The sequence below is a fragment of the Muscardinus avellanarius genome (assembly GCF_963383645.1).
Source record: "Muscardinus avellanarius genome assembly, chromosome: 11".
In the NCBI taxonomy this organism is placed as follows: Eukaryota; Metazoa; Chordata; class Mammalia; order Rodentia; family Gliridae; genus Muscardinus; species Muscardinus avellanarius.
This window is the reverse complement of record NC_137797.1, coordinates 57,078,607-57,098,693: the sequence shown is the minus strand read 5'-3', so window position 1 is coordinate 57,098,693 and position 20,087 is coordinate 57,078,607. Positions and strand designations below refer to the sequence as shown.

General features: G+C 39.8%; 1 protein-coding gene across 2 annotated transcripts in view; it reads left to right on the top strand.

Annotated features, from left to right (window-relative positions):
- Window positions 1-19,473, top strand: part of SRGAP1 (SLIT-ROBO Rho GTPase activating protein 1) — a gene marked incomplete at both ends in the record, with an annotated part of 316,091 nt that extends 296,618 nt beyond the window's left edge. For both annotated transcript variants that reach the window (XM_080706566.1, XM_080706565.1), the window contains 4 exons: window positions 8,617-8,797; window positions 9,959-10,093; window positions 10,227-10,566; window positions 19,096-19,473. In XM_080706566.1, the coding sequence (XP_080562692.1) occupies window positions 8,617-8,797; window positions 9,959-10,093; window positions 10,227-10,566; window positions 19,096-19,473 (1,034 nt within the window). The remainder of the gene's footprint in view (window positions 1-8,616; window positions 8,798-9,958; window positions 10,094-10,226; window positions 10,567-19,095) is intronic.
- Between the last annotated feature and the right edge of the window lie 614 nt (window positions 19,474-20,087).

Genomic DNA, 20,087 nt, shown 5'->3' with positions numbered 1-20,087 from the left:
AAAAACACCCTTTCTATTCCGTCTTTCTTTTGTTTTTGTTTTTTTACTTTTAAAAACTATTTACTTTTTAGTTTTATTTTTATTGGTACACGATAGTCTCACATCATAATGTGGATCATGTTGACAATGGCATATATCACACAGTACTTAGTGCCCCCCCTACCCCATTTCCCTTTTTTCCTGCCTCCCAGTACTGAGTTTCCAGGTTAACAATGTTATGTTCACATCACATAGTTGTATGTAGCTTTTGCATTAATAAACCTCAGCCTTCTTCCTCCTCTACCCTTCCTGGCTTCCCTGAGGTTTCCCCTCCATTGTCTAGAGTCCCTCTGTTATCCCTAATACTCCCTAGCTTGAGCATATTAGAGTAGAAGACATAGTCATGTCTTTCTTTTTTAACAGTTGAGTTCTCTTGTCTTCGTATGGTTTAGTTTGATTTGGATATGCTCGAGTTTTTTCTTGCTTGATGTGTACGAGTTCTTTGTGGTCCTTCATTGGATGTGTATCCTTTGCAAATATCTTCTGCTCTGCAGTTTGTCTTTTCATATGCTTATTATGCCTTTTGCTAAACAAGGGTTCTTAATTTTAAAGCTGGTGAACTTATCAGTCTTTTCCTTCATGTTTATTTCCCTTTGTGTAACCTTTAAGAAATCTTTCTGTACCCTAAGGTAATAAAGATAATCCTTCCATTGTCTCTTTATTTTATTTTAGTTTGGCAAGAATGCTTAACATGAGATCTGCCCGCTTACCAAATTTTTAAGTGCACTTTACAGAATTGTTAACTATAGGTCCCATTTTGCCAGCAGACCTCTAGAGCTCATTCACCTTGCCTGACTGAAATTTTATTCCTGTTGATTAGTAACTCCCTACCCCCCACCCCCAGCCCTTGGCAATAACCACTCCACCCTTTGATTTTATGAATTTGACTATTTTAGATACCGCATATAAGTGAAGAATATACTGGCTTATTTTAATTAGCAAAATGTCCTCCAGGTTCATCCATGTTATCACATACTACAGAACTTCCTACTTTTTAAAGTGTTTTGAATATATGTAAGTCCTTTGTATGTATATATTACATCTTCCTTATCCATTCATCTGCCTGTAGAAATTTAAGTTGTTTATACATCTTGGCTATTATAATAAATAGTGCTTCCGGAAACATACTGTCAATATTGCTTAGATTCTGATTTTCATCCTTCTGGATAAATATCCAAATTGCTGCTGAATCATATAGTACTTCAACTTTTTTTTTTCATGTGCTGGAGATAGAATCCAGGGAATCACACATGCTAGGCAAGCCCTCTACTACTGAGCTAGACCCCTAGACGTGGGAGTTCTATTTTTTATTATTGGAGGAAACCTCCCCCTCCCTCACGTCATTTTCCACAGAAGCTAAACCCTTTTGTATCCTCACCAAGATTGTGCAAGAGTTCTGACTTCTCCTCATTCCTGACAGCATTTGTTATCTTCTGTTTCCACACAGCCATCCCAACAGGTGTGATGTAGTTATCTCACTGTGCTTTGATTCACATACCCTGGGTGATTATTGGTGTGAAGCATCTTTTATACAGCTGGTGGCCATCTGTATGTCTTCTTTGGTCACATTCTCTTTTCAGTCCTTTAAGGTTCAGTTTTTCACACACAGGTCTTACTCCACCAGGAATATATTTGGGAGGTTTTTTTCTTTTTTTCTCATATGGACACAAAATTGTCCTTTCTCCACTGCTCCACATCTTTGTCATTAGTGAAGTGTCCCCTGCGTGTAAATCTCTTCCTACTCTGTTTTTTCCCACTGGTCTACCTGTCTGTCCCTGCACTACTATCTTAATTTTGATACTTTTTAATATATCTAGATAGTTAGCAAGGCATTCCTTCTTCACAATTCTTGTCCCTTTACAATTTCACTTAAATTTTAGACTCAGTGTTTGTTTTGGGTTGTTTGTTTGTTTGTTTGTTTGTATTTGGGGGTACTGGGGTTCTTGGAAGCCCTTCTACCTCCGGGCTACACTCCCAGACCTATTTTATATTTTTATAAAATAAAATTCGAACCTGCGCGATCCTCCTGTCTCCCCCTCCCAAGCGTGGGGATTACAAGCGTGCGCCACCACGCCCGGGCAATACATTTTATTTTTAATATAAACATATGAACTGTCAGACTTCTCTTAGTATCTCTTGAGCCATATGCTCAAATTTTTTTCTTCCTCTTTAGCCATGACAATCTACTTTAAATCCATCCATTAAATTTTTATTTTCAATTTTATTCCTACATATTCTATTTGGTGTGATTTCATATCTGCTGTTTGGTAATTTTTTCATATTGTCTTGCTTTTTTCTTAGAATATAAATTCTTTCCATTGTTTTAGATTATGCCTGATAATTCTAACATACATTATAATAATTGGGGGGGGGGCTCTCACTTATTGAGTCTTTTTTTCCAGTGTGTTTGTAAATTGTATATGTATTTCATGGAACCTTGGACTCAGTTGAAAATAGTTTCTCCTGAAAGAGTTTTCATTCACTTCTACCTGGGACATGACTAGCCCAGGACACTGAATTTGCTTGAGCTTTTCCACACCACCCAGGTACTGTGAGTTTAACTGCAGACCTACTGAGGACTTGAATAGGGTTGGAATTCTCAGACATGGTGTGTTCCAAGGTTTGAGATATATTATTTCCTTAAGAAGAGGGGTAGCCGGGCGTGGTGGCGCACGCTTGTAATCCCCGCGCTTGGGAGGCGGAGACAGGAGGATCGCGCAGGTTCGAAGCCAGCGGCGCTGGCGTAAGAGACCCTGTTTCAAAAATATAAAATAGGTCTGGGAGTGTAGCCCGGAGGAAGAAGGGCTTCCAGGAACCCCAGTACCACCAAAAAAAAAAAAAAAAAAGAAGAGGGGTAGGGGTAGGTGTAGAGTGAAGGAATCGGTTACAGCCTGTGATATGGATAGGCTAGGGAGTAAGGAGGAGAGTTCTAGAACTGGAAGTTCTAGAAGAACTAAAAGTGATATAGAAACTTCTACAACATTATGGTGAAATTTGCTGGGAGCATGAGTCCTTTGGGTCATGGAGGAGGATTGTTAGATGCCCCAGGCTGAGCAGGCCCTGGATTTAGCTTCCTGTGAAAAAACAAAAGCTTAGATTAAGTAGGCTGAGAAAATGCCCTCAAAGCAAAATCTGACTCATCTGTTCTGAGTGTGGAGTGTGTGTGTGTGTGTGTGTGTGTGTGTGTGTGTGTGTGTGTGTTGCTGGGGATTGAACCCAGGAGTGTTCTACCACTGAGCTACATCCCCATTCTTTTTTATTATTTATTTTGAGCCAGGGTTTCTTTAAGTTTCTCAGGCTGGCCTCAGACCTGGGATCCTCCTGTCTCAGCCTCCCAAGTACCAGAATTACAGGCATGTGCCATGGTGCCCAGCTTCTAACATTTTTATTTACTTCTCTAGGTTGCTACTTTCATTGGATTTTTGTTCTTTAGTATTCCTTACTGACTTGATAGCTTATTAATGCAATTACAAATATTTGGGTTTTTTTTAATACAAGAATTTGTAGTTGATTTTATCAAGAGGGTAATTAGGGTAGCTAGTGTCTACTATCTGCTGAAGAAATAAAATTTATTCATATCTTTAAAAGTAAGATAGAAGCCAGGTATGGTGGTGCATGCCTGTTATTCCAATACTTGGAAGAAGATAGGAGATCGCAGGTTCAAGGCCAGCCTTAGCACCTTAGAGAAGCCCTGTTTCAAAATAAAAAATAAACAAGGCTGAGGGTATAGCTCAGAGATGGTATGTTTCTGAGTTCAACCCCCAGCACCACAAGAAGAAGGAAAGAAGGGAGGAAAGAAGAAAGGAAGGAAGGGAGGGAGGGAGGGAGGGAGGGAGGGAGGAAGGGAGGATACTTCCTGAACTTAGAAGACATTCTTTTTTTTTTTTTCTTTTGCGGGTTTGGGGATGGAACCTAGGGGCATTCGACCTCCAAGCTACACTCTTGCCCTATTATTTATTCTTTATTCTGAGACCAGTTGTCAGTGTGTTGCAAAGAACCTCACTAAGTAGCTGAGGCTGTCTACGAACAGTGATCCTCTGGTCTCAGCCTCCCGAATGCTGGGATTACAAGTGTGCGCCACCACGCCCAGCAGAAGACATTCTTTAAAGTACCAGCTTCTTTTGTTATGAGGTTGCTTGTGAAAGTCTCTGAGCCCTGTCTCTGCCACCATCCTTTCTTTTGTCTTGGATTTCTTTGTTTCTCTTTTTTGCTCATTTCTTTCTCTCTGCTGACCTAAGTATTCCTTTGCACTCTCCAATGCAAAGCTCCAGCCATCTCTCTTCCCAAATACCAGTCTCTACCATGTCATCTGTCAGTCATCCTCACCTCGTGACTGTGAGAGCTTTTTCAAATGCTCTGTGTCATAGATACAGTTTTTATCATGGTTTCCTGACTTTGCTAGAAAGAAAAGCATTGCTTACAAAGAACAGAGATTCTTGCCCACAGCCAACCTCCAAAGCTCTGTAACTATATTAACTACAATACTAATTACCTTGTGATTGTCAGGTATCCTATTTTCTTTTCTGTGTCATAGTATAACCAGATAGTCAGCCGGGTGTAGTGATGCATGCCTGTAATCTCAGTACTTGGGAGGCTCAAACAGAAGAATCAGAGGTACAAGGACAGACTCAGCAACATAGTGAGACTCTCAAAATCTTCTGAGACCCTATTTTGAAACAAAAAAATAATAATAATTAAAAAGGGACTGAGGATATAGCCTGGAGGTACAATGCCCCTGGGTTCAGTCCCCATCAACTCACACACACACACACACACACACACACACACACACACACACACACAGAGAGAGAGAGAGAGAGAGAGAGAGAGAGAGAGAGAGAGCCAGGCTGTCACAGAACTAAACCATCCTGTGCCAAGGGCACTAGGTATCATTTAGGAGGAAAAAGTAAGGTCCCCATGAGAAACTATGGTGCACTCGCATTTTATAAAAAATGACAAGAGATGGAAATATAAGATTGATAGCACCAAGCTGTCAAGGTATCAGCTCTGTTAAATTATCTTCCCCTTTGCACAAAATTGTTATAGCCATGCAGGAAAAACTAAATGATCATGTTACCGCCTTACTCTTGTTTATATCAGTAGCAGCAGATTTCTATAAAGTCTCTGCAGGAACTCAAAGGACTGTGAAGCTGTATGTGAGAGACGCATGGTGCAAGGTCCTGAGATTGATTTGCCATGCAATGCCTAGACTTAGATGTGTGTAAATAGTTTATTGATTGGCACTTGACTGTGAAATGGCTCTCAGGGGAATAGAAAGAGTCAAAATAATGAAATTGCTCAGAATTACTAGTTGATGTACTAGGATCACCAATAAAACGTTCTGATTCATCCGGTCATTCTTTTATAACCTAGCCACATTTCAATAAAATAAACAGAGTCAAATAATCCTGTTGCTAGACATTCTCAAAAATATTATCATAGAAATTATCATTATGAAATTATGATAAAGTGTGTAGATATCTGTTAAATTGTCTTAAATAAGCCTTGGCCAATATTAACAGCATATGACTGAATGGCCCTAAAGAACATTGGTCCTCTATTTCTCTTCAACTTACTGTGTATAGATTGTATACCATGTCATGTATTGATATATTTTAATTTTTTAGTAAAACCAAATATCAGTATTTGGGCATATTCATACAGAATACAAGTTGTGTGTCATGAATTTATTTTTAGTAAATTTGCATGTCTTCATGACTCCATTGAATATGTCTATTTCTGTCCTCCCAGGGAGAACTGAGGTACAAGTTTGGTATCTGTCACCTTAGATCAGCCAAGATTGATACATGGGGGGATTCGGTGTACTAGGGACTGAACCCCAGGGATATTTGACCTCTCAGCTACATCCCCATTCCCTTTTTATTTTTTTTAACTTTGAAATAGGGTCTTGCTAGGTTGCTAAGAGTCTTGCTAAGTTACTGAGGCTGATCTAGAACCCATGATCCTCCTGTCTCTCAGCATCCCAAGGACTGAGATTACAGTACCATCATGCCTGGCTAATTTTTTTAATCTATAGATTAATAGAAAACTATAAAGTCATTCCATTTATATGTATACCTTCTTCTAAGAAGCAGACTTGTAGATGTCTAATAAAAGTGTCATTTATATTTTTAATAAAATATGATTAGGAGAATAGAAAAGTGTTAGCACATGATCTGAAAGTTATAGTTAATTGCTTTCAGACAGACTGTTTTGTTTTTTATTTTGTTTATGTTTTTGGTTTTTGGTGGTAATGGGGTTCCTGGAAACCCTTCTACCTTCAGGCTACACTCCCAGACCTATTTTATATATTTTTTAATTTGGAAACAGGGTCTCTTAAGCCAGCGAGGCTGGCTTCGAATCAGCACAATCCTCCTGTCTCCGCCTCCCAAGTGCAGGGATTATAAGCGTGCACCACCACGCCCGGCCAGACAGACTGTTGTTTTAAAAATATTCTTACATCTTGTTCATGCATATCATAATGTTGAAATACTCTAATTATTTACTTCAAACATTATCCATCAACAAAAAGATGGTCAATTTTTGTTTCTAAAATGTTTTGTTGAGCCTAGCATGGTGGTGCATGCTTAGTTATGAGTCCAGAATTCAATTTTGTTTCTTTTTCTTTTTTTAGTTTTATATGTTAAAATCATTGTGTATTTGCATGCAGTCATCAGAAACAATACATAGATCATCATGAGCTGGGCACTGTGGCAAAGCCTGTAGTCCCAGTACTTGGGAAACCGAGACAAGGAGGATCACAGATTCAAGGACAGCATCGTCGACTTAGCAAGACCTTGTTACTAAACAAAAACATAAAATAAGGTTGGGCATGTAGCTTGGAAGTAGAATGCCCTTGGATTCAATCCCCCGCACACGAGGGGGATGAGGAGAGAAAGGAAGAAAGAAATATACTATGTACTCTTCTCCAAGTTTTTCTCAATGGCATTATCTTTTTTAAAAATATACTTTATTGGTGCATTGTGCTTATACATCAAAGTGAAGTTCAAGGTGATAACAAACATCCATGCACACAACACTTGGTGTGACTCCCTAAGGGTATAAGTCTTACATAAACGTAGGACAATATTGCAACCAGGAAACTGACATTAATACAATCCATCTACCATATGCACATTTCTCCAGTTTTTTGTCTGCTCATTGGTGTCTTTACTTAAGTTACAGACGGTTTTATCATACATACATATTTGTGTGACCAGAGTCAGAAAAATAGCAGTTCCATCCCAAAGTTTCCTTGACCCACCCTTTTAGCCCCATCACTTTCTCCATCACCTCCCCCCACTCCATCCCCTGACAACTACTAATCTATCTTCCATATTTATAATTATAGCCTTTGAAGAATATTATATGAAATATATAAATGGAATTAAACCTTTAGGCTTTTTTCACTATTTTTCTCTGGTATAGTGTGTGTGTGTGTGTGTGTGTGTGTGTGTGTGTGTGTGTGTGTGTGTTACTGGTGAATGAACCCAGAGGTATCCTACCAATATATATGCCCTTAGCCTTATTTTATTTTATTTTTATTTTTATTATTTTTGGTGGTACTGGGGTTCCTGGAAGCCCTTCTACCTCTGGGCTACACTCCCAGACCTATTTTTACATTTTTATTTGGAAACAGGGTCTCCTAAGCCAGCGCACGCAGCTGGCTTCAAACCTGCGTGATCCTCCTGTCTCTGCCTCCCAAGCGCGGGGATTACAAACGTGCGCCACCACACCCGGCGCCTTATTTTATTTTTATTTTGAAACAGGATCTAAATAGGTTGCCGAGAGTCTCACTACTTGCTGAGGCTGCTCTCAAACCTGCAATCCTTTTGTCTCACCCTCCCAAGTTCTAGGATTACAGTCGTGCACCACCATGCCTGGCTTGAAATATCTTTTATTCTCTCAATAATATAACTTTTGAATCTGATCTTTTGATTTGGGTAGAAAACAGTTTAAGGTCTGCTAGGCTCATAATTAAGATCCAAAATTTGTTATTGACAAAAGAGAAAATGTCATTAATTTTGGTGGTAGTTCAAAGATTTTTATATTACCAAAGTCTCATGAGGAAATTAAAGGCATTTATTTGTATTAAGTATTTATTATGGTGATTTTACTTGATTTTTTAAAATAAGATAATGAAGTTTAAACTTTCTACTGTTTCCTGGGACAGTGATTTTTCCAAGTTATAAATGGTATTAACATGTTACAAAGAAACTCTATCAGTGTAAAAAAAATACTGGAACAACTGTGGAGGATATTATAACCAAAGGGGATATTTTATGCCTTATATTGCAAAGCTGAAATATTTTTATAAGGCTGTCATTATATCTCCAGTAAAAGGTTATGGAAATTAAGATATAATATTCCATTTTTCTTTGCTTGAAAAACTGATGACAGCCAGAGAATGTGTTCCTCCTCTATTTCCTTCTGCCTTGATGATCTGCTCAGTACCCTGTCAGTCTGCATATTTAAATGGCCTGTGTGTTTCTAAAGCCTCATCTAGATGGTTCAGAGAGTGCATCAAACCGTCCTAACAACCCTGTCCTTCTCTGTTTTCTGGTGTGTTCTTTGCAGAATGTGAGCCAATAGAAGCAATAGCCAAGTTTGACTATGTTGGGCGGTCGGCCAGAGAGCTGTCCTTCAAGAAGGGCGCTTCCCTGCTGCTGTACCACCGCGCCTCCGAGGACTGGTGGGAAGGCAGGCACAACGGGGTGGACGGGCTCGTGCCTCACCAATACATAGTGGTGCAGGACATGTGAGTATTCCAGGGAGGAGGGCGCCCACGCTGGCTCCTAAACTCACACAGTCTCATTAGGCAAGATCTCCTAACTGGACCAAGTTCTTCACCTTCCTAGTGGCTCTTTGCTAACGGTACTTCAGGACCAGCAGCTATTCATTTCCCAGACTCTTACCGGGAGGGTTGGAACAAGAACTGGTGAGAGAGAGCTTTTGAAGCTTTCAGGTTATTAGGAAGATAACCTGTGCAGAGAAAATGATTCTAAGAACTGAAGTGACACTGGTAGCTCCCAAACAGTGCTGTTCTTCCCTCGATGTTGACCTTTTCAATCCCAGGTTCCCAAGAGGGGAGAGACTTGATGGTCTAAGGGAACCACTTCTGGGCTTTTGTTGTTTTCATTTTATAGAAGAGAAAGCTATAATTTCACAAGTATATAAGAACATGGGAACCCTGGTCATAACATATTAAGTAAAAGAAACAGGACACAAGGTGTATAGTATAATCCCTGTTTTCTAAGTACAGTATTTAACCACACATTATCAATTTAATAGCAGCTTTTTTTCCCAAGGAAAAGAGAAATAGACCATTTGAAGTGTATATGATGATTCAGCATAGTTTTAGAAATGTTAAGCCAGGCATGGTGTTGCATGTGTGTAATCCCAGTACTTGGGAGGCTGAGACAGGAGGATCCAGGTTCATGGCCAGCCTCATCTACTTAGTGAGGCTCTCTGCAACTTAGACCCTGTTTCAAAACCTAAAAGAAAAAGAATAGAAAATAAGAATGGGGGGGTAGCTCAGAGGTAGGATGCCCCTAGATTTAATCCCCAGTACCACAAACAAAAGAAAAAAAAAAGAAATATTAAAATGTGTAGGTCAGAATCCAAGAACCAGTGTGTGCATCTATAGATAGCAGTCATATATCTAAACTACCTAAGCATGGCTATCCATAGTAGCACACACCATGCATAGATACACACAGTCATTGATATGCATTCCTGACATAAGAAAACAGTGCAGAAGAATATTTCCTAAAAATCCAACAGTGGTTTTCTCTGGATATTACATTATAGGTGATTATTATTTCCCTTTTTGTTTTATGTATTTTGAAAAGGCTATCACTTACTTGTTGTTCTTGCTCATCTAGCAAAAGATCCTTACTCTTGATTCTCGCTGTTTTAGGGATGATACATTTTCAGATACTCTGAGCCAAAAAGCCGACAGTGAGGCCAGCAGCGGGCCCGTCACTGAAGACAAGTCTTCATCCAAGGACATGAACTCCCCGACTGACCGTCAGACTGATGGCTACTTAGCCAGGTGAGCCAAGTCTGCTAATCAGGCTCATAATCCTCCCGTTCTCCGAGGGCTATAAGGAGCTACCACACCCTCAGCCTCGTAGGACTTTCTTGTGTGCTAAGCTCTCCTATTTTTTCTTTTTATGATTATCTAGACAAAGAAAAAGAGGAGAGCCACCCCCTCCGGTAAGGCGTCCTGGCAGGACCAGCGATGGCCATTGCCCCCTCCACCCCCCGCACGCTCTTTCCAACTCCTCAGTTGATCTGGGGTCCCCAAGCCTGGGGAGCCACCCCCGGGGCCTGCTGCAGAACCGCGGCCTCAACAATGACAGTCCTGAGAGGAGGCGCCGGCCCGGCCACGGCAGCCTGACCAACATCAGCCGGCAGGACTCCCTCAAGAAGATCGACAGCCCTCCCATCCGAAGGTCCACGTCATCGGGGCAGTACACGGGCTTCAACGACCACAAGCCACTGGACCCCGAGACCATTGCTCAGGTACAGTGCTTATAACGGAATGTTGCATTTTAAGTCCCTGAAGGATGTGTATTTGGCAGCTGTGTTTTTGTATAAAGCCAGCTGAAGGAAACAGAAAGGCAATTTACTCACTCTTTAAGGCCAGGCTGGAGTTGCTTCTGAAGAACCATTTGTTACTGGAAGGACCCAGGCATATTAAGTTCATATTGATTCTAACAGAGACAAGGCAAAGCGTAGAAGCCAGGATGGTCAAACCCATCTTGGGCAAATCACCAGGAAGCTTTTGAAAAAGAAGAATTGGAAGGACTAGCCCTAATGCATTCTATAGCTAGGAAAATGGGAAAATGGATAGAACATAATGAAGAGCCCAGAAAGAGAAAAAAAAATTGGTATATGACAAAAGATAACATTTTCAACTTGGGAAACAATGAATTTGACAATAAATAATGTGAGCAACAATGGTTAGTCATTTGAGAAACAGTGAAACTGGATCCTCTGTACCTCCTCAACACACACATCTCTTCTCAACACCGGCTATGGAGAGGCGCTCCATAGTTTGTTTCTAATGATTGGAATTGAGAAAGTAAAAGTAGAACAATATTAATGAATTTTACCACTGTCCCACCATTTTTTCCTCTGGCTCTTTTTATAGCACAGGACATCAGGAGATATGTTTCTAGTAGTGACAGGAGGTTAAATGGATTCAGGATTTGACATTTGAGTAATCTAAAGCATCTCCCAGCTATCACTGAAGCTTACAAAACCAAATAGATAAAAGAGAGAGAATATAAATTAGAAATGGGTGGAACAAATACAGGCAAGTAGTAAACATGAATGATTCGTAACAGAAAGCACCCAAGGAAACCTGCCCTGAAAGGAGAAATTTCTTAGCTATTTTGAGTGCTGCACTAAAAAAGAATTTTGTATAGCAAATTAGATTGTGTGAGGAGTTTAATATGTTTTTGAAAAAAATTAATTTTAAGTGCACAACAGTTTCTCAGCAAAAATCAAAAAGGCTTTGGGAATTTTTTGTTTTTTCTACTTAAAGTGTTATGCCAGGCCCTTTGAGACATATTTAGAACTGGGGATACTTGATTATAGCTGAATTTAATACTTGATTATAGCTGAATTTAATCATTTGAGAAACTCATAGCATCGCTGCTGGTAAGAAGCAGGTGGAAGATGATTTGGGTTAGGGAGACAAAGATTTCGGAGCCTGGGGGGCAGGAAGACATGATAAGGTCTGTGCATCTAGAACCAAGAAATTCTTTTATTATAAATCATAAAAATAAAGACTCTCTCTAGATAAACCAGCTCTACCTATTTTCTCTGGGGTAAATACTTGTAAAAAAAAAATCCATATGTTTAGCAGCAAATGGAAATCACATATGAGAGTAATCACTTGAAAAGTGATGTCACCCTCATGAAACAGCTTCGTCTTTTGTTTATCTTTCCATCTCCCGTCTCCAGATTTCCCCTTGAGAACAAGTGAGCCTGCCATCGCGGTAATCATACAAAAACATGCAAATAAGTTGGTGGAATCCCTGATGGAGATTTTTTTTTTAAGGGACACAGTATCGGTATGCGATCATCATGTTTTGACTTACTCATCTACCAAGCCCTATTGAGCACTTAACTGCATACCAGGTCCCTTGCTAGGCTTTCTAGATGGAGAAAACTAAACAAAAGCTGCTTCCTCAAGGCACCTGTGCTACCGTGGGGGAGAAGGGTATGGAAAGCGATTGCCGTTGTGAGGTGGTATAAAGGATTTGGTGCCAAGTGAATAGAAGAAGCCCTAGGAATACAGGGAAGAGACATTTCAATCAGACCAGGGCAGGTTTTCTACCCATCTTACATAAGACTCTGCCTTTTTCTTAAATTGTCATAAAAAAACTCATATAAAATTTATCATCTTAGTTGAGCATGAGGGCACATATCTGTAATCCCAGTACCTGAGAGGCTGAGACAGGTGGATTGCAGGTTCAAGGCCAGCCTTGGCAACGTAGTAATACCCTGTTTCAAATTAAAAAGTAAAATCAGACTGAGGTATACATCAGGGTCAAAATGCCTTTGGGTTCAATCCCCAGTACCATATAAAAAGGAAATTGCCATCTCAACCACTTTTAATTTATATAGTTTAATAATAAAGTATATTCCCACTCTTAAAAATAGCTCTCCAGCAAGTTTTTATCTTGTAAAACTGAAACTCTCTCCCCATTAAACAGTTCTCCCTTCCTCCAGCCCCTGGCAGCCACCACTCTGCTTTCTGTTTCTTGGATTTCACTACTTCAGATGCTGCATACGAGTGGAATTCTATTTATATATTTTGGGGGACTGCCTTCCTCCTCGAGAGCCGGCTACATAGCCTGCAATGCCTGCATGTTCCACAGCTACCAGCCCACAGTGCCTGCTTGTGCCTATACCCTGGGAAACAGTAAGCCAGGTGGTGGCCCCAACCTCAACAAAACTGTCACACCACTCCAGTAGCACCAACTGCAGCCCAGGACAATGATGCAGCCACAGGAACTACACAGAAGTCATTCTTACTGAGTTCATCTAAAATCAAAGCACCTATCCATACAAAACTCAATCTCTCTAAAAAAAAAAAAAGGTGATTTTTGCAATAGATACACAGATATTGACATAGAAACAAAAGAAACAGCACAATAATTCTATAGTAGCAGACCCTAAAGAGAAGGAAATTTATAAAATGCTTAAAAACAAAATAATCCTAAGGAAGCTCAGTGAGATACAATAAACAAAAATTCAGTGAAATTGGGAAAATAATTCATGATCTGAATGAGAAATTCAGCAAAGAGATCATAACTCGTGCTGCTATGGGCAAATTCAATGAAAGAAATTAAATACAACTGAGAGCCACAATAAGAGAATAAATGAAACAGAAGAAGGAATTTCTAAACTTGAAAATAGGTCTTTCAATCAACCCAACCAAAGTTAAAGAGAGAGAAAAAACAACAACCAAAAAAGTAAAAAAATCCATGAACCTTTGGGACACAAGTAAATGAACAGACACATTATGTGAATTCCAGGAAGGTAAGACATAGAAAAAGGCACAGAAATCATATTTAATAAAATAATAGGTGAAAACTTCCCAAGTCTTGAGAGAGAGTTGGATATCCAGATCCATGAAGCTCAAAAAACACTACTTAGATACAACCTAAAAGTCCCCTCTAAAGTACATTGTATTCAAGTGTTCAGATAAAGACAAAGAATTCTAATTGTGGCAAAAGATAATGTCAAGACATATAGGAGGCTACTTAGTGAGGCCCTTTGCAACACAGTGAGACCCTGTTTCAAAGTAAAGAATAAAAAATAGGGCTGGGAGTGTAGCTTGAAGGTAGAATGTCCCTGGGTCCCATCCCTCGTACCACATTAAAAAAAAAAAGACATATAGGAGGGAATCCCCATTATACTATCAGATTTCTCAGCAAAGACTTTGTAAGCCAGGAAGGAATAGGATGATATATTCAAAATACTGAAAGAATAAACTTCCAGACAAGAATAATATACCCACCAAAGCTGGACTTCAAAAAATAAAAGAGAAATATAATCTTTCTCAGATAAGCAAAAACTGAGGGAATTATCCAAACATAGTGGTACACACCTGTAATCCCAGTATTTGGGAGGCTGAGACAGGTGGATCATAGGTTTGAAGGTAGCCTCAGTAATTTAGTGAGATCCTTCACAATTTAATTAGATCCTATTTCAAAATTAAAATTAAAATAGAGCCGGGGGATAGCTTAGAGGTAGAATGCCCTTGTTTTCAATTCCCAGTAACACATACCCCCCAAAAAAACAGAGGAAATTCATTATGATTAGACCATCCTTACAAGAAATACTTGAGAAAGTCTTACATCTCTAAGTAAAAGGTAGATAACTACCATCATGTGAAAATCTAAAATTTAGTAATAGCATAGATACACAAATGAAAAAAGAAATCAAACTTCATCACTACAGACCACTACCAAACCACAAAGATTAATAATAAAGGAGGAAGAAAAATAAGGATATACAAAACAACCAGAAACCAATTAAAATGATAGAAATCCTTACCTATTGATAACAACCTTGAATTTAAACAAATTATATTTCCCAATTAAAAAGAGATAGACTGGCATAATGGATTAAAAACAAACAAAACAAAAAACAATATGCTGCCTACAAAAAACTGACCTCCCCAGTAAAGATATGCAGACTATAGGTGAAGGGATAGAGGAAGATATTCCATGCAAGCAGAAACCAACAGCAAGCCTGGCATGGTAGTGCCCACCTGTAATACCAGTACTTGAGAAGCTGAGACAAGAGAATTTCAGGTTACAGGCCAGCCTTATCAACTTAGTGATACCCTATTTGAAAAAAATAGGGCTGGGGTTGTTGCTCAGAGATTGAATGCCATTGGATTCAACCCCCAGTATAAGAATAAAGAAGGGAGGGAGGGAAGAAGGAAGGGAGGGAGGAAGGGAGAGAGGGAGGAAAGAAGGAAGGAAAGAAGGAAGGAAGGAAGGAAGGAAGGAAGGAAGGAAGGAAGGAAGGAAGGAAGGAAGGAAGGAAGGGTGAACAAGTAGGAGCATCTATACTCAGATAAAAACAAACTACATCAAGAACTGTAAAAAGAGACAAGGTCATTATATAATGATAAAAGGGTCAACTCAGCAAAAGGACATAATGCCTGCAAATATATATGTACCAAAAATTAGTCCACTTAAATATATAAAACAAGTATTATTATATATAAAGGATAGAATACAGTGCAATCATAGTTGGGGACCTCAGTACCCACTTCCATAAATAGACATCATCCAGACAGAAAAACCAACAAAGAAACAGCAAAGTTAAACCATACTATGTATGGCCTAATATACATTTGTAAAACATTTCATCAATAGCTATAGAATACACATTTTCTCATCAGCATGTGGAACATTCTCCAGGATAGGCCATATGTAAGGCAAAGAAGTCTCAACAAATAAAAAAAAAATGAACTCATATGTTTTCTCTGGCCACAATAGAATAAAATTAAAAATCAACAAAAAGAGGAACTGTGGTTATTATATACATGCATTATTTTGAAATGAAACAACATGCTCTTGAATAAGCAATGGATCAGTAAAGAAGTAATTAGGGGAATTAAAAATGTCTTGAAACTAATGAAAATGGACTACAAAATATGAAAAGCTAAAGGATACAGTAAGACAGCATAGCAGTAAATGTCTACATCAAAAAAGTAGATTTCAAATAACTTAACAGTGTGTTATGGTAGATCAAAGTCTCATGTGTTGAAGGCTTTGTCCTAATGCAGCAATGTTCAGAGGTGGGCTTTGGGGGAAGTCGTTGGATCCTGAAGGCTCTGACCCTGAAGTTGGATCGGTGGATTAATGAATTACTGGAACGTAGTAGAAACTTCAGATTGGGGGGTGGGCATGGTTGGAGGAAGTAGGTCACTGGCTGCATGCCCCAGAAGGGTGTTTCTTGTCCTCGTCCCTTCCCTCTCCCTCTCCCTCTCCCTCTCCCTCTCCCTCTCCCTCTCCTCCTTTTTCTTCCTGGCTGCCATAAGCTGAGCAGCTTTCCTGTGATGCTCTTCCACCATGATGTTCTGCCTCAGCCCAGGTCCAGAGCAATGGAGCCCGTGAACCAAGAACTAGAACCTCTAAAACCATTAGCCCTCCTCTAAGTTGCTCTTATCAGGTACTTTGGTCACAGGAATGAAGAACTGACTGACGCACCATGGAACTCAAAGAACTACAAAACCAAAAACAAACCAAACCTAAAATTAGCAAAAATAAAAGAAATTGAGACTACAAAGGAAGAGAGAAACAAAAATTCTTATTTTTTTTATTTATTTATTTATTTATTTATTTATTTATTTATTTATTTATTTTTGGTGGTACTGGGGTTCCTGGAAGCCCTTCTAGCTCTGGGCTACACTCCCAGACCTATTTTTACATTTTTATTTGGAAACAGGGTCTCCTAAGCCAGCGCCCACGGCTGGCTTCGAACCTGTGCGATCCTCCTGTCTCTGCCTCCCAAGCACTGGAATTACAAGCATGCGCCACCACGCCCGGCCAAAAATTCTTATTTTTAAAAAACATAAAATCAACAAATCTTTAGCTAGGTTGAGGAAAAAAGAGAGCAGAACCAAATAAAATCAAAGATGAAAAAGGAGACATTTTAACGGACACCAAAGAAATACACACAATTGTTAGGAAGAGTCAACCAACAACTGTACAACAACAAACTGGAAAATCTAGAAGTGGATAAATTCCTGGATGCAAAATATCTGCCAAGGTTGAACCATGAAGAAATAGGAAATTCAAACAAGCCAGAAATGAGTTACGGGATTGAAGCAGTAAGTAAAGTCTCCCATCAAAGAAAAGCCCAGGACTTGATAGTTTCACTACTGAATCCCACTGAACGTTTTAGAGAATTAATACCATTTCTTCTCAAGTTATTTCAGAAAATTGATGAGGAAGAAATTCTTTCAAACTCATTCTATAAAGCCAACATTACCTGAATATCAAAATCAGACAAGGACACAAAAATAAAAATACAGACCAATTTCTCTGATTAACATAAATGCAAAAGTTCTCAACAAAATACTAGCAAACCATATTTAGCACATCAAAAAAAGATTATGTACAACTTGATCAAGTGGGATTTATCCCAGACATTCAAGAATAATTTACTATATACTAATCAATGTGATATAGCATGTCAATAGATTGAAGGACAAAAACCATATGAACCTCTGAGTAGACACAGTAAAAGCAGGTATCCCTTTATGATAGGAACTCTCAACAAGCTTAGTAGAAGAAACATAGTTCAACACAATTAAAGCCATATAAAGGGGGAGGGACAGGAAGGTGGATCATTGGGTATTAAGGTTAGACAAGAGAGAAGTCCTGGTGTGCTATTGACTGCAGATGACTATGGATAAAGGTAATGTAGTATACATTGCAGAAGGCTAAAAGAAAGAATTTTGAAAGTTTTTGCAAGGTATGGTGGCTCAAAATTGTAATACCAGTATTTGGAAGGCTGAGACAGGAGAATTCCAGGTTTGAGATCAGCCTCAGCAACTTAGTGAGACCATATTTCAAAATTTAAAAAAATAAAAATCAGGCTGGGGGTATAGGTTGGAGGTTGAATGTCCCTAAGTTCAATTCCTAGTACCCCCTCAAAAAAGAAAGTTTTCACCATAAAGAAATGATAAATGGGCCAGGCGTGGTGGCACACACGTGTAATCCTAGTACTTGGGAGGCTGAGACAGGAGAATCACAGGTTCACAGCCAGCCTCAGCTACTTAGTGAGGCCCTCTGCAACTTAATAAGACCCTGTTTCAAAATAAACAATTTAAAAAATAGGGCTGGAGGTATAGCTCAATTGTACAATGCCCCTGGATTCAATCCCCAGTACTGCAAAACAAAAAAAGAGAGAAAGAAATGATAAATGTTTGAGGAGATACATATATTTAAACTGATTTGAACATTACACAATGTATACATGTACTGAAACCTTACATGATACCCACTAGTATTATAATTTTTACATTTTTGTATCAGTTAAAAATAAATAATTGCTGGGCGTGGTGTTACACACTTGTAATCCCAGTACATCGGAGGTTGAGACAGGAGGATTGCAAGTTCAAAGCCAGCCTTGACAATTTAGTGAGGCCCTCCACAATTTAGTGAGACCCTGTATCCAATAAGAAATAAAATTGGGCTGGGGGCTTAGTGCAGAGGTAAAATGCCTCTGGGTTCATTCCCCAGTGCCACAGTAAATAAATACATACATACATACATACATACATACATACATGCCTCACCTGGGCACTGTAGTATGTGCCTATACTCCCAGTTCCCAAGAGGCTGAGACAGGAGGATTGCAGGTTTGAAGACAGCCTCAGCAACCTTGTAAGGTCCTCCAAAACTTAGCAAGACCTTGTTTCAAAATAAAAAAAAAATAATAATCTGGGTGTAGTAGTGCATGCTTGTAATCCCAGTAGTTGAGAGGCTTAACTAGGAATATTGCAGATTTGCGAACAGCCTCAGCAAATAGTGAGGCTAACATGAACCTAATGAGACCCTGTTTCAAATAAAAATAAAATAATAGGGAATGGAGCTGGGGATGGAGCTTGGAGGTAGAATGCCCCTGGGTTCAATCCCCAGTATCACAAAACAATAAAAATAAAAAATAAAATAGGACTGAAGGTGTAGCTCTGAGGTAGAAAGCCTCTGCATTCAATCCCAGTACCACGGGGGTGGGGGCAGGCCTCAGCTATATCCTCCCACCCTTTTTCATTTCCTTATTTTTTATTCTTAAACAGGGGTTCATTAAATTGCCAAGACTGACCTTGAACTTGCCTCCTAAGTGCTGGGATTAAAGGCATACACCACTGCATCCAGTACACTATGTTTATGCCCTACGCAGATTATATTCTTTGCCGGCCTGTTTGCTTTAAAATGAAGTATCTGGGTTTCCGTGTATTAGTATTAATTATCAGTCTGCTCTTTCCCTCTGGTTCTTTTTCAACAGGATATTGAAGAGACGATGAACACTGCTTTGAATGAACTCCGAGAACTGGAGAGACAGAGTACAGCAAAGCATGCCCCCGATGTAGTGCTGGATACCTTGGAACAAGTGAAAAACTCTCCCACCCCTGCCACCTCCACGGAGTCTCTCAGCCCTTTGCACAACGTTGCCCTCAGGAGCTCCGAGCCTCAGATTCGACGCAGCACTAGCTCCTCCAGTGACACCATGAGTACTTTCAAGCCGATGGTGGCACCCAGAATGGGCGTGCAGCTGAAGCCCCCGGCCCTTAGGCCAAAACCTGCTGTTCTTCCAAAAACAAATCCAACCATAGGACCTGCCCCGCCTTCCCAGGGTCCCACAGACAAGTCTTGCACCATGTAAAACCAGCTGAGCCAGGTCATGAGGGGAGGCAATTTAAGAGAGAAACAAACGGATTCACGACAAAAGTCAGTGATCCATGGCGTTCCTTAGTTTTGTGCTTATAACTGGAGATCCCTTGGCTTTTCTATGTCGTCGAATGTAATGTCTGAGACTAGCTAAATTAACACGGGCATTTGTATTTTGTAGTTGTTTTTTTTTTTTTAAGTAACTGGACATATGTCATTTTAAAGACAATAGAAACATGTAGACTTACTTGAAAATCAATGCTGCACCGTTTGTAATGAAGGCAACACCGCTCCCTGCATTGCCCAGTGCTTCGGACTTAGCGGAGCCCAGACGAGTCTCCTGAGAGCAGGAGAAGCCGAGTGCCAGGCGTGCTGTAGTAGAACCAGTGTCGGTCTGTGGCACTTGGGGTGAGAGCTGAGAGGTGATCGTGGCACTGTTTGGCAGCTGACAGTGAACACCTCCAATTCCATCCAGAGTGGGGGCCCAGCTCCTGCTAAGACTGACAGCTGTCACATTGGGACACTTCTGGTGGGACCTTCGGCTCTTGGTTGGATGGGTTGAATTGTTGCCTCTTCCTCTACCAACCTTTCTTTGAGTCCAGGTTAAAG